Source organism: Pantherophis guttatus, chromosome 4 (genome assembly GCF_059756535.1).
Source record: "Pantherophis guttatus breed Tessera chromosome 4, ASM5975653v1, whole genome shotgun sequence".
Classification (NCBI taxonomy): domain Eukaryota; kingdom Metazoa; phylum Chordata; class Lepidosauria; order Squamata; family Colubridae; genus Pantherophis; species Pantherophis guttatus.
Window position 1 is genome coordinate 58,546,172 of NC_142066.1, and position 15,373 is coordinate 58,561,544.

General features: G+C 32.9%; 1 protein-coding gene across 3 annotated transcripts in view; it reads right to left on the reverse strand.

The window, feature by feature from the left end:
- Nucleotides 1–268: 268 nt before the first annotated feature.
- EIF2AK3 (eukaryotic translation initiation factor 2 alpha kinase 3) overlaps nucleotides 269–15,373 on the reverse strand; it is a 42,688-nt gene continuing 27,583 nt past the window's right edge. For 2 of the 3 annotated variants that reach the window (XM_034416108.3, XM_087892254.1), the window contains 8 exons: nucleotides 14,806–14,906; nucleotides 13,682–13,804; nucleotides 12,895–13,044; nucleotides 8,583–9,345; nucleotides 3,941–4,108; nucleotides 2,774–2,875; nucleotides 2,062–2,124; nucleotides 269–1,279 (listed from right to left, as the gene is read on the reverse strand). In XM_034416108.3, the coding sequence (XP_034271999.1) occupies nucleotides 1,115–1,279; nucleotides 2,062–2,124; nucleotides 2,774–2,875; nucleotides 3,941–4,108; nucleotides 8,583–9,345; nucleotides 12,895–13,044; nucleotides 13,682–13,804; nucleotides 14,806–14,906 (1,635 nt within the window). In that variant the 3' untranslated portion in view covers nucleotides 269–1,114. The remainder of the gene's footprint in view (nucleotides 1,280–2,061; nucleotides 2,125–2,773; nucleotides 2,876–3,940; nucleotides 4,109–8,582; nucleotides 9,346–12,894; nucleotides 13,045–13,681; nucleotides 13,805–14,805; nucleotides 14,907–15,373) is intronic. The other variant, XM_034416109.3, reaches the window with a different exon arrangement.

The following is a 15,373-nucleotide window of genomic DNA, read 5'->3' on the forward strand; positions in this document are numbered from 1 at the left end:
TTTTAAACAAACACTTTTTTATTCTCATCTCCTATTAAGGGCTTGAAGGAGAGTCCCAGAGGAGTGGGGAGGCAGGTGAAGGTGATGAATGCAATGGGGAACTGAGAGATTCCTACAGAAAGGGAAGACAGGGTAGAAGAAGCAAGTATGCAACAGGGGAGAGAGGTAGGAAAATTAGCAGGATGCTGGAAAACTACCATATAAAAATTGGGATGAAATGATCAAATTAAGCTATTTTTAGTCAATCTTGAAAGACAACACAGTTACATCTAAATGAAAATGATTTTATTAAATCAGACTTGAAAAAAGTCACAGTAGTTTAATGCACTTAATAATTACTTTAAGTGCATGCTGTACACTACCAACCCAAATGGATTGTTCTTCCAATTTTATAAATAAAAATTAACATATTTACATTGAAAAAGGCATTATTAAACAGTAACATTTTAACTGAGAAATGTGTAAGACTTGATTACTACAAAATTTTTATATCAAGATTATATTAGGCATATATTCCTGAAAGTACAAAAAGAAAAAAAAAGCCTCATTTGGTTCTGGCATAATTCAAAACCATATCCAACACAGTGTTTGTTTTTAATCAGCATATTTTTCATTTAATTTAAACATTTTCTTCAATTAATTTCTCCGAAAAGAAGCCTATCACACTATTGCTCTAAACCTGGCAACTGACAGTAAAACAATTTTCACTTTGTAGGTTACCAGGACAAAATTGAATTTACTTTTCTAGCATCCTTTCGGATCATCTTCATTTTTTTTAAATATAAAGGAATCAAGGCTTATATATTGGTATTAGAAGGCATTGTTTCTATAAAAATACAGGATTTAGTTTTATTTACATAATAAGCATCATTTGTACAAGATTCAAATGCAAAATAATGTACTGTAATTAAATCAGTCCAGGTTTTGAAGTGAAAATCATTCACTTGAAAAAGACTGAAAGCATTCAGTTCTTAGTTTCATTTGGTAATAGTATTGTGCATGAATCAGATAACAAAAAAATGAAGCTTAGAATATGAATATTGCAGGAATGTTTTAAATGGTCATTTAAGCTCTTTTTCAAGGTTCCTGTAATTGTGCCAACTTATTTACTCAGCTATCTTGAATGCTTGACTCCAGATGAACTCATTGTCCGGGATCGTTGCCTGAGCACTGGTTTTGCAAGGAATTCCAAATCTTCAAAAAGAGGATTTTCAATAATTTCTGCAGCCTCTGGTCTTTCTGTGGGACTTGGGGAGAGCATGTGCTTTACCATCTTATGCTAAAACATTAAAAACAATATTATTTCAGATGGTGAAACATTTTCAATTGATATCATTATCTAACTACTGTTCCCTTATTACGAAGTAAATGCAAATACCCTTTCCAGGCAATGACAAATTTCTGCACAACAGCTATGAATAGATGTTCACTCTGACCCCAGTTTTATCTTGTATCCTAAAGTCAATACTCTCTGGCACTAAACTATATATTAGAATTAGAATATGCTAGCATTAGACAGCATATCTGCAAAGTATTATCTGTATCAGTTTAGATGGCAAGAAAGCCAGAGGACCACCTCCAACTGCAATATTTCAAGTATTTGTGTCTTAATAAACAATCAGTACAAAGACATAAGCACATATTGGAGAGGAAGGCAGGATGGCTTTATTCTAGAGTCTATATAGCTGGCTAATTGGCTTTAGATAGGAAAGTGTACAAAGATCATTTGTGCTGTTTAAGTTTAGAAACAAGTTCAAATTATAAACTTTTTGGGGGAACAGACTGAATTTTCCCTTCTCCAGAATAATAAAATGGGGATTTCAAATGAAGTCTCACAATGACATCAAGGATGCATTCATTATCTCTTGGGTCCAACAACCCAAATTTAATTTCCTCAGTTAATGATTTAAGTCATGAAGGAGAAGATCAAGCATAGCAGATTAATAGTACAATTTACCAAGCAGACTTATGATTTTTAATAACAAAATAAATGCAGTTTGTCCTAATAAAATCCCAAAGCTAAAGCACACATCTAAGCTAGAAATTTAAATTCTTATATACCTCCTGTGCATATTCCTTAATGAACAGTGGTGGGAAAGTCAGGTTTCTTACTTCACTTAAAATCTGTAAAAACATTTTAAAAGAAAAAGTTATTTGTATTGAAATATAAATTACTCATGTTTCAGCTCCAACTCCGAAAGAGGACAATATTTTGTTTTTATGAAAGCAAATATACTGAAATTTCATAATCTCTTTCAGTTTTAATTTCTTTCAGTTGTAACATCATATAATTATGTTAATGACATTTCCTTTGCAATTTAATTCATATCTGCTGCTTTTAGATTACAGAAACATTTAATTACAAGTTTTTATTCTTATGCAAGTGCCTATCCTGATACTGTTCTGAGTCCAATACATTATTTCCATTCACTCAGTATATATATATATATATTCCATTCACTCATATATTTATACAAGCTTTCAGAAATCTTTATCTTGACATAAAAAACCCCAAAAATCATACTTAAAAAACAATATAAAAATCACCCCCAATTTCTGATCAAGTATAAATTTGACAAGGCATTGTTTTACAAATATACTCCTGAACTTTTTAAGCAAATAGTTTCTCCATAGGAATTATAGAATCATAGCTAGTAATAATTATTCTTTGTTTATATGATTTTTGTATCTAATGGTAAATTAATAATTTTCAGTTTATTGCTAAAGTACAATTCATTTTCTTCCAAGAATATTTTCAGAAGGGTATGCCTACCCTGACTCTCTCCATCTGAGTGCTGAAAGGGTAAAGAAGCTCAAACAAGATCAATCCTAAGGAAAATATGTCGACTTTGTGTGAATAAGCATTTCCATAAATCTGTAAAATTTAAAATAAGAAATAACCATCAAAAACTGAACCACCAGGCTATATTATCTCCCACTAATATTTCTTCCCAAAATCTTAATATTTAACCAAAGTAAGAAAGTACTTTGTATCAAATAAGGTCAAATCAATTCATTTTAATAAATATTCTTAACAGTTAAATAGTAAGATATTTGGAACATTGATATCAAAATTAAATGTAATCTCATGAACAAGCTAATGTCCCAAATAATCAAGACTAGGCCCTGTGTGCATTTGTAAAATGATATATTTAACTTATAATAGCAAACATGTATATTTCATTCAAATGTTCTAGAGAGTTGTGGGATATTCATTTCACTCATTTATGTTCTTCTAAAACCCTTATTAATAAAACAATGATTTTTCTAGACTTTCAAATGTGTTAGCTAACAGAAGTGTAAACAATATTAAATTGCACAAAAACAACAGGGAGCTGTTAACAAATCTGGAAAAACTTCAAGCTTGCTAGTTTTGAAAAAAAAAAATTCTTACCAGGGGAAGAAAAAAACCCCCAAAGACCAAAATTTAAAAAGCTGCTACTAAATTGGTTATAAAATAGAGTAGGAATTTGGCCGGTGAAGATGAAATTGAGTCTGGAAAGATCTAGCTGCCTGGCATGCTGAACAAGAACTCCCATTGCATGTTATACATTCAATGCCATCTAAAACACTTTTCAGTCTAATCTAAGTATCAAAACATTGATGTTATATTTATAATGTACTGGAGTAAAAATAAAACCCACCAAAATGATAATAAATGCCATTTAAATCCTAAATGGGGAAATAACATAATGCAAGTACAAAGCTATTTAGCAATTAAAACATATAATTCCTCTGAATAAGGTATTCCTTATTACCCTTTTCTAATAAGCCAGAAAATATTATTCAGTCAGAAAATATTATTTGTCAATGGGGCAAAATTTAAAACAGGGAACCTTCTGACTCATACTTGATATGTACTCAATAATTGTGCTAACATTTATTTTTTAATTTATGAAATAGCATTATGGGAACCCTGTAAATCAGATGATAAGCATACCTGTTCTGGACTCATGTAGAGTTTGGTCCCAACTTGCCCTGTGTGTCTGTCGTAAGCTGGAATTGGTGTTAAAACAGATTCTTCCTCCTCATCATGGTCCATTGCAGTTACTAGGCCAAAATCTCCAACTTTTACTATATTATCCATTGTAAAAAAAATGTTGGAAGGCTGTATAGAAACAAGTGAACACAAAGAAAATTACAATAAAGACATTAACGTTATACTCTATCACATAAAATTGTATCATTACATTTTCCAATCTATCAGTTTTCACAATACTCGTGGAAGAAATCCTTCTTTCCTTCCGAAGTATAAAACACACATGTACATTTGAAAATTAACCCGAGGAATCAATTGTATCATGTTGTAGGACGTTTCTCCAAAATAAAATAATATTTACAAAGTAATAAACAGGCCACTAGCTAATAGTAGCAGTAAACAGTGTTTACATAAAACTATCCTTCTATCCCTAATCTTCTTATGTAGTCTTTGTCTGAAATTTTAAAAAGTTTATTTCATCAATGAAATACAGGTAGGTTTCAATTAGTGTGGTTAATGAATCCATGAAGTGGATGAATTATATGAAATTGCACTATTTAAAGTCGTATTTCTATGGAAATATGTCCAATAGAAATAGACAATGAACATTTTAGACATAAATTTTATATGCATATTAATCAAATATTAAGTAAAGTATTAAGAGAATATACTTATACTTTAAATTTATGATTAATGAAGTAACAAAGATGTTGTGTAAAGCAAAGTAAAAACAAAAAAAAAATCTACCATAGATTCAGACATTCCAAAATCAGACTGAATGGTTAGCAATGTCTAAACCTCAAAACTGCAAGTGTCCCTGCTAGCCTCAATTGTGCATGTGCTAAACTCATAATAACTGTATTTTGGGTTGCATTAAATGTGACTTTTCAATTTACAATTCACTATATCACATTATTAGAACTCATATTAACTGTGATGTACAACATATAAATCACCAACAAAAATATATAAAGTAATTATTATGTAATTTAAAAAATACATATACTGTATATTATAGTTATCTTTCCACTTATGTAAATTTAACTTCTTTGTTGAACTCCAGGCTTGACAGAGTCAAAGGTCTTGATAAACTTATAAATCCATATTTCAGGAAAATAATTTAACTTCATATTTACATATTCATAATTATTTCTAAAACAGTATTAACATATGATATGACTTCAAACCAAATGAAACTATTGATGTCTTGAACAAACATATGAATTAAAGAGCTCTGAAATTTCTTACAACATTAGCACATAGGAAAAAAATGATGGCAAGGGTTTTTTAAACATACTCTGAGGGGGTCCAATAAAATAAAATTTTTAGACTAACTTTGTTCTTGTATTACAGGAAATATTTTTTCCTATTACATAAAATCTGGATCACCAGATTTTTAGGAATGGATATTACAATTCTTTTGTTCCACAGTTCAGGCATGAAAATAATGTTAATCTTCAGTTTTGAATTTTATATAAAACTGAATTGTTGGTTTCACTTGTATCTTTTAAAGATTCTAACATTCCTGAGAAGCTGCAAAGGCTTCTGGACCATAATCTTTTGTGGCACAGGTTTCAATTGTATATTTTATGAAGTAGAATCATACTTGAAATACAAAGTCTTTAAAGCTTCCTTTAAAAATCAACTGAATATTCTTCTTTGGTCCACATATTCCCATAGAACATGCACCCTATTATCTACAAATTTGGGTTATTCCACAATGTAAATTTCTCATGTGATTCTGGATCAAAATAAATCACGTACCTATTATTAACAACCAGATATGTGTAGCAGCGTTCAGTTTGTGACCAGGTTTCAAAACTAGAAACAAGGATCCCTTAGATTCTAAGATTTATTTCTCTCTAAATGGGCCCAAAGAGGGCAATAAGGGCAATATTGAGAAAAGTTCAAATTCACCAAAATTTTAGGGGTTAAAATAAAAGCCCAATATTAAAGTTTAATTTTTGTCCTTTTCCCTAGATTCATCAGCTAAATCATATCTGTTCTGAAGCTCATGAAAGCAGAATCAGGCCTTTTAGTCTATTTCCACATTTTGAAAAATGTGTCCACCTTCCAATCTGGATTTCCAAGGCAGTTCTTAGTGATGAGAACCTGCTATTACAAATGGGACAATAAGGAAAAGAGAAAATCTGTGACCTAATTCCCAGGAATGCAAGTCACTCCTGGTTGCTTTGAAACTGCCTGAAATATCATCCTCTGGAAAAGTTTTGTCATCTTAACTGACAAAATACTAGAATCTAGGACGAAGAAGATGAAAAATAGCTTCAAAACACTAAAGGAAACTTGACACTAAATAAACTAAACTTCTTTTAAATATGTCCTCAGTGACCTCAATTCTTAACTTCAGCAAAATCTCAAATAGCATTGTTTAATGTAACTAAAATCACAATTCACTACTGATATTATTAAATGTATTGTGTACTCTTTGTGCATGTTATGGTAGCCCCTGAAGTTAAAGTATTTTAAGGAAAGATGATTGCCCATTAGTTGTATGGGGCTGAGATTTGGGGGAGAGATGAGAAGGTTATTGCCCAATTATAGGTAGTCCAAAACAACATCATTAGGAAGATCATGGGCCCCACATTCAGGGCACCCTCACTACCTATTTTAGGATGGAGATAGGCTACCTTCCATCACCATTAGAATACATCTTGCATTGTTAGGGCTAGAAACTAAAAAGCTTCAAGAATCTCATCTTGCCAAACTCTGTTTTCTCTGTTATACAGTTGGGATCCAATGGACCAAATGTCTATCACCCATTCTGCAAACAAATATATTCCCATTTACCTTGGGAAGTACTATAACCAATGTTCATCTTGGTATCTTCATTATAAAAACATAGAAACTTCTACAGGAACCTAGTTAACATAACCAGTGCTTTAATGTATCTTTACCTGCAAACCACTTTCAAAAATTTCAAAGGGAAATATTTCTTTTTGTAAACTCTGTCAAACAACATCTCTGTCCTTGTGGTGTTGGTCAAGCAAAGGACATTATCCATTACGTCCTCTGCTGCCTCTTGTTCAATGAGATTAGGGCCAAATTACTAATGGTGTGCTAACTCAAGGGCTCCAATCTTGAAAAACTGATCTATCTTCTTGCAAATATATTTTCAATTGTCAGTGACAATTATTATATTTTCTCTGCTGTCATTTAAACTTAGAAGGGAATACCGTACCTTAAGTTGTTAGCTGTAGGTTGGGCTTTATTTTGCTGTAAGTGTATGTATGTATGTATGTATGTATGTATGTATGTATGTATGTATCTAATACAGGTAGTCCTTGGCTTACAATCACAACTGAGACCAGAATTTCCCTTGTTAAATGAGTCACATCAATTTTTATGATCTTTTTGTGTGATTACAATCACTGCAGTTAAATGAGTCATGCCTCATGTTTTTTCTGAAAATCTGGTTTTCTCTACTGACTTTGCTTGTTAGAACTTGTCTAGGAAAGATCATAAATCATGATGACATGATTCCAGGATGCTGCAACCACTGTAAATATAGGTAGTCCTCGACTTACAACAGTTCATTTAGTGACTGTTCAGTTACAACAGCACTGAAAAAAGTGACTTATGACCATTTTTCACACTTACGACCACTGCATCCCCATGTTCACATGATCAAAATTTTGATGCTTGGCAACTGACTCACTTTTGTGATGTTGCAGTGTCCTGGAGTCATGTGATCGGCTTTTGTGACCTTCTGACAAGCAAAGTCAATGGGGAATCCAAATTCACTTAACAACCATATTATTAATTTAATAAATACACTGATTCACTTAGCAACTGTGGCAAGAAAGGTCATAAAATGGAGCAAACTCACTTAACAAATGTTTCATTTAGCAACATAAATTTTGGGCTTAATTGTGGTCGTAACTCAAGGACTATCTGTATATGCTGCCGACAACCAATCACATTTTGATCACATGACTGTGGGAATATTGTTGTCAGTTATAAGCGTGGGACTAGTTATAAGACATGTTTTTCAGTGCCGCTATAACTGTGAATGGTCACTAAATGAATGGTTGTTATGATGAGGGCTACCTGTACTCTTTTCATTACTTTATTTTACTTATTTTAAAGTTTTTCTACTTCAGTGTTATTTTATTCTATTTTATGGCACATTATATGTTACAACCTATGGCTGCAATACTAAACTTATTTATTGGGGGATTATATTTCATCTGAATAATTGCTATTTATATTTTGTGACAGTATTTACTCTTAAGTAATTTTTCCACAGTACATTTTTATACTGCATATAGTTTTTCTTTATTTTTAATCTTCTATTAAAATTGCTTTGATGGATCACCCAGTCATTGAGAGTTGGGCATGATACATACTTAATAAATTATTATTATATAATTTAGTTTATGTTCACACTGCAACTGACAAAGATTACTAATAAATAATAAATTGTATAATAATAAATTGTATAGATTTTCCCTGACATCCTTCTTAACATATAACAATGAAGAAATAATTCTGTGGAATATGAAAATGCTTTTCAAATACATACATATAATTAAATAACTTGCTCTAGGGAGATAAATAATTATATTGTGTTCTCAGTACGAACCTTGAGATCCCGATGCATTAATCCTTTACTGTGCAGGAACTGGACAGCTTCAGCTATTTGCAGGAATATCACAAGGCACTCAGTCCTTTCTCTCTCCTCTATTGTACATCTTCGGTTCATCCAATCTTTAAGGTTTTCTTTCTTACAAAGTTGCATCTGGATATAAAGATACACTTTTGGAGTGGTAGGTAAAAGTTTTTGAACAGAGTTGTTAGAGCAGTCCAAACTTAAAGTTGTTGGTCTTGGTGGAGAAACAGATGAAGAGCTTGTTGAAGATGAGTTTCTATTATTGGACTCTCTTGTGCTTGTCACTTTATCTTCAAAATGGCTATCATGAAGCAAACTGGTAACATTACCCGTTTTATTGGGAGAATTGTCACAATCAGAGTCTTCAAAGACAATAGAAGAAGATGTTCGTTCCCTCAACCTTACTACTGATTTAGCAGGAAGATAAACTTCAAAGGAATGTACAGGATCATTATCATCAACAGGACTGCCTTCCATATCATAGCTATGAGTGAAATTATTTTCTGCACGTGCCAATTGAATCAAATCTCTGTTCTCGATGCCAGAAAACTCCAAAGGAGAAAACTTATTGTCTGATGAATCTGACTGGTCATAAGATATTCCTACAGAAATCAGAGTCTTCTTTTCTACAGATGTAGCAATGACTTCAATGTTTTCCTCAGTAGAAAATGGCTCTGTTTTGATTTTAAACGATGGCACCTCCATTGGACTGGGAGAACTGAGTGGCCAATCAATACTTTAAATATATTTAAAAAAGCAAAAGATAAACATTAGAAACTTAAATTAATCTTACCATATGTTGCCCACAGAGCAAAAATACAAGCTTTTTCCATGTCTATGAATTAGGGTATGCATGCTTCAAAAATGATTTGGAATGCTTTGGACCTTGCTATGAGCCCAGAACCTCTCTGCTATTCATTCAAGCAGTCGTGACATTTTGCATCCTTCCTTTACAACTCGAAAAAAGATGCTAATGCTTTAAAAATTGTTTAACAAGATAACTCCATAAAATACCAGGATCTTTTTAGGCTGATACAGAAGTCTAAACAAGAGTATGGTTATTTAATTAGCAGTACAGGATGAGTTGTGTTTGCATAACGTTTGGTAATTTTTTTCCAAATTATTTTTAAATTGGGCATACCCTACTAAATAGTTTAAATTAAAATAATTAGATTCATCATCAAGTTCCTTTTTACAACATTCAGCATATAAAGAACCTGACAAAAGAATGTTCTGAACTTTTTAACAGGAACATTTCAAGATTTTTTTCTAAGATAGTAATTTATTTACAAATCTTCCTGCAGTCCTACTTACCTGAGCAGAAGAGAGCAGATGATGTGGACTCCTTTCTCCTTCTAGCATCTTTTTTATTAATGGGAATTTATTAATTACAGTAGGAAATGCTATTTAAAACTCTTAACAACCTCTTAAATTATTTAACTTATCATTTCTCAAACTAATTTGTCATCTCGTAACTGCTAAATGAAAGAAAGAAATATCGTATGGATCAATCCACTTCCAGATGCTTCCAAGCAATACTCTTTCAGCCTTTACCAATATGAAAGTGTAAAGGGTTGATAATGCAAGCGTTGGAGGTTTTTTAGTTTCAATAAATTTGTACAACTGTAGTTATTTCTTTCCATTTCTCTCACCTTTGGAGAGAGACATCCAACAGACCCCATATGACCCTAGAAAGGCCTAGAAATCACATGCTTAAGCAATATTATTAAGCAAAAATCAAGAAGAATAACCTCATACTGACAGGAGAGAACTTCAAAAGTAAAAGTGTTACTTCACAAAAAGATAGGAGAAGCTTGGAATCAACGTTCAGCAGAGGTAGTGGGTCAGTCATCAGTAACTGAGTTTAAACATGTTTGGGATAAACACATGCCTATCATCTGATTAAAAAAATAAAAAAATAACAATAATAGTAAATAAAACAAGAGAAAAAACAAACAAACAAACAACTCCTCATAGGACAGACTTGATGAACTACTAGAGGTTTTTTTGTCACAGTTTTCTATATCGTTATGTATAAATACAGTCTTATTTACTTTGAATCATTTTTAAAATATGCAATACAGGTAGCCCTCAACTTATGACCATAATGGAGCTTGCCTGTGAGGTGCTGACAGGCTGCCATGCTCAATCACCATCTCAGCTTCCTGATTGCTAAGTGACTGCATGGGTCGCTAAATGAACAGAGTGAAAAAGCTCCCTGATGAAAGAGGGTGGACAGCTTCCCTCTGTGTGCAGAACTGGTGTGCTGGGCCAAAGAAAGAAAGCTTGGATTCTGATAATCTGAGTTTCCTTTCTCTAGCAGTGGGCCAGTTCCCCTCCACATCAGGAGGTTTGGGTGACTGTGTGCTATGTTGGAGAAAGGGCCTGGTGGCTCAGCAGACTGATAGCATTGTGATTAACACCAGCTGTCTGCAATTACTGTAAGTTCAAATCTCACCAGGCTCAAGGTTGACTCAGCCTTCCATCCTTTCTAAGGTAGGTAAATTGAGGACCCAGTTTGTGGGGGCAATAAGCTGACTTTGTATAAATATACAAAAGTATGAAGGCTATTGCTTAACGCACTGTAAGCCGCCCTGAGTCTCCGGAGAAGGGCGGCATATAAATCAAATTTTTAAAAAAATGGCTTGCCACCTTTTCTGCTGACCTGAGGAAGCCGGGAGAGTAGACTGCAAATCATGATCACATGATCGCGAAGGGATTAGCCACCTGTTGTATATATATGAACGGTTGGCAAGAGCCCAGTTTACAATCATGTGACTGTGGAGGCAGTATAAGCACTGGTTGTTCCTTCAGCACCATCATAATTTTGAACAGTCGCTGAACGAACTGTTGTTAAGTCAAGTAGCAAACCCTGATTTGAACTACATTGAAAAAATAGCATTAAAGAGAAAAGTAATGCTTAATGATGAGGAATTGATGAGAAGATGAAATTGATGAAAAAATGAGAAATTTGTCCCATTTAAGTTCATATAATGAACTTAACATGGCTCAGGACCTGGGTACTTGCGGGACCGCCTACTACCACCAATAGCCTCCCACCGGCCGGTACGCTCCCATTAAGAGGGGTTCCTCCGGGTGCCGTCGGCCAAACAATGCTGACTGGCGGCTCCCAGGGGGAGAGCCTTCTCTGTGGGGGCACCTACTATCTGGAACGAGCTCCCCCCGGAGATACGGAGGATCCCGGATCTGCGCACCTTCCGCTGCGCTCTAAAGACCTTATTATTTCACCAGGCGGGCCTGGCCTAATTTTCTCCCTCTTTTATAAAAGATTTTTAATTTTTTAATATCTTTTAGTATTTTATATATTCAAATTTTAAAATTGGTTTTAAATAGTTTGGGGTTTTAATTTGTCTGGGCCAAAACTATTTAATTTGATTTTAATTCTACTTTTAAATTTTGTTTGTATGTGTTTTATTGTTTGGCTGTGCACCGCCCTGAGTCCTTCGGGAGTAGGGCGGTATAGAAATCAAATCAAATAAATAAATAAATAAATATAAATTTACCATGCTTGCATCTTTGAACAAAAGGCACATTCCTGACAAAATCTGCATTCTATGAATTTTGGGGTAGTTTGTTGCTCTAAAACCTGTGCCAGAAATTTTATGGAAAAAGCATTTCTGAAAATGCATGTAAATTTTTAACGCTTTTGAAAACATAGAAAGAATAAGCAAAAATGAGTGAGATGTTTGTATATTCAATCTCAACTGCCAAACTATATTAGACCTATAAAGGCACAAATAGACAAACTATCTGAGTTCACTAATATATTGTGACAAAGTGACATTGATCAGAAACCCAATTTTTAACACACAATCTCAGTTGATCAAGAGATTATAAAGTAGCTACTGGAAGCACCAGACTAAGAAATAAAAACAGATTAATAATCTAAGACCCACACTCATAGCAATGTTATCTATAATGCAGTTCTGTAGGAATCATGTTATACAGCACAACAACTATCGAGGAATTTACAGTCTCTTTTTTTAGTTTCTGAGTTATTCGGTACATGTAAATCCTGACTTTTATTCCTTACTGAATTCTTGAAGCAATAATGGAATAATAAAGTGAGTTCCATCTAATCTCCAATCCAGGCATTACACCAGAGCCACATTTCTCAGTTTTATTGAACTGGCTACATTATATTCTTCTGACTATCATTCTGTCTTGATTCCTCTACAGATACTATTCTGCAAAATTTTGATTTAATAGGATTTCCAGAGACCTTTAATGAATTTATACATTTTCTAAAAACTAAAGTAAATACCTCTCATCTTTCAACCACAACTCATCCATTCTTTCTTGCCAGCTCTCAGGTGGTGTTTCTAACCAAGCATTGAAATATCGAACAATAGAGGAGTGTTCAAGTTTTGCTAATGCTTTAACTTCACGCATAACCTTTTCACGTGCCAGCTCCCTAAAATTTGAGGTAACACAACAACAACAAAGGCAAAAGATTTATGCAGGATAAATTGGTCAAATATTACTTTCCATAGTCTTTTCAGGTGACAAAATAGATCTTTAATTTCCTTGCATGTAAATTATACGTACTACTCAGTAATTAATTGAAATAGTCTATTTTCTTATTCAATCCAACATTTTATTAGAATAACTCCTTTTATGCATATGATTATAATTTCAGGGTTGAACCCTCCTGAGTGAAAAGTTGGAGAACTTAAGCTTCTTTTTCCAATAGTTCTCACGTTAGATGGACTTAGAAATAATGCAATTACTCCAATATAAAATGTTTCAAACCACAACAAAAATATTCTTGACTATAGTCCACTTTTGTATTTTTTTTTTAAAAATATAGTTTAGGAACTCATATTTATAGAAGGCTCCAAGAAAATGTTCAGAAATTTACTCAAATTATTTATACTATAATTATTACTAAAACTAATAACACTGATTTCTTATAATATCTAGTTACTTTTTAAATTTTGAAAACCTCCCCAGCCATTGAACAAAATGGTTCTAAAACAATGCCAACTATACGTGAACCTTGGTGCCATCTAGAGTAGAACTGAAAGGCAACCAGAAAGGTATGTAATTACCTATTTGGCAGACGAATTCTTTTAATAGCATAGTTACAATCATCAACTTTGTTTCTGGCTTCAAATACTACTCCAAAACCTCCACGACCGAGACACTGAACTGGTTCAAAATCTGTCAGATACCTGGAAGAAAACACAGAAGTAAATTGATTTTTCCTGTACTTGCACACTACTATTTTAACATAGGCTTTTATTTGATGATTCACATATTTGAGTTGTTAGTTGTCTGGTCAGTATGTGAACAGACATTCAGCATAATGACCTGCCAGTAATTAGGGAACTGTTTGACTTCTACATTTGCTACTGAAGAAAGAAAGCCACTCCTTGATCAACATGGCAGGTTAAAGAAGCCTGAATTGTATTGTTTCTTACACTTCCAGTTCAACAGAATATATTCTTAAACTGGACTACTTAGAGACCAGTGATCTCTTAATGTATGCTGGACATGAAGTTTGTATTGTGGATTGACAGATGAGTCAGTATAGAAGCTCTGGTTACCAGAAACAATAAGCATGAAAGCACAAGCCTTTTATAAAGCTGCTAATGGGTTTTTTATTGTTATTTCTTAGCAATCTTTATGAGTATTTTTAAAACTGTTTCATATTTTATTTGAAATTTCATTAATAAATGTAAGGAAACATAATATTAATCATTTGCATGTAAAATCCTGAAATATAATATTTCCAATATTATCTTAATACTTTCTTCCATTTAAAGTTATTTTTGAAGGGTAAGAAAATGCATCACAGAAAACCATACAATAACCATATTAATAATACATTATTCAAATAGCAGTTGCTTCTAAAGGTTTTATAATCCCACACCCAGCAATTTATCTGACATTAACAAGCATACCCAAACTTTTCACTTCTTCTCCTTGCAACAACAGCTTCTCTTATTACTCTTCTTAAAATGCAGCAATAAGAGACAACTTATTGAAGGGAGGTAAAGACACTATACATTCAAGAAAAATGAATTTGGAAATAATGCTAGTACAATACTCCTCCAACATAAAATATACCCACTCCTTTTAACACCAACTAAAGCAAATTAACTATCAATGTTTATTTTTCAAAGGCTACTGCAATGAATGCATTTTGTCAAAGAATAATGGCTACTTTTACCTTGACACATATCCAGAATTCTTAAGGTCATCTCTGCTGTTGTCTTTGGTTTGTTCATTTTTATTATCTGTCTGACACTGTGTTTCAGATTCCTTCCGCTGCTGATAAACAAAACAAATAAAAGTCAATGAAACCAAAATGTTAATTGGAAAAATTATCTAATTTCAGATGTGTATTCTGGATTTCTAAAGGATGCAGGTAAATAAGGAATCACACACACACAAAAAAATCACAGATTCTACCACCCACTCAATCTGAGTAGAGAGAATGGCTGCTGAAGATTTCCTCCCAAAGAAAGGAGGAGTCTCAAAATGGAAATTTTCTGTTACAGTTCCCTTTATTAGAAAAATTGTCACGATATATTTCTGTAGAATGTAAAAAGTATTTTGGAATTGGTTGGCAGGGAGTTTCCAGTACCAAAGGAATAAATGTTATTATAATCTATGTTTTCAGGTATTATTAGTGTTTTGTATATATTTTAAGTATTTGCATTGACTTTGTTATTCTTGTATATTTATTAGAGTCCTTCAAACCTGAACAATTTATACATTTCACAAATAAATATTCT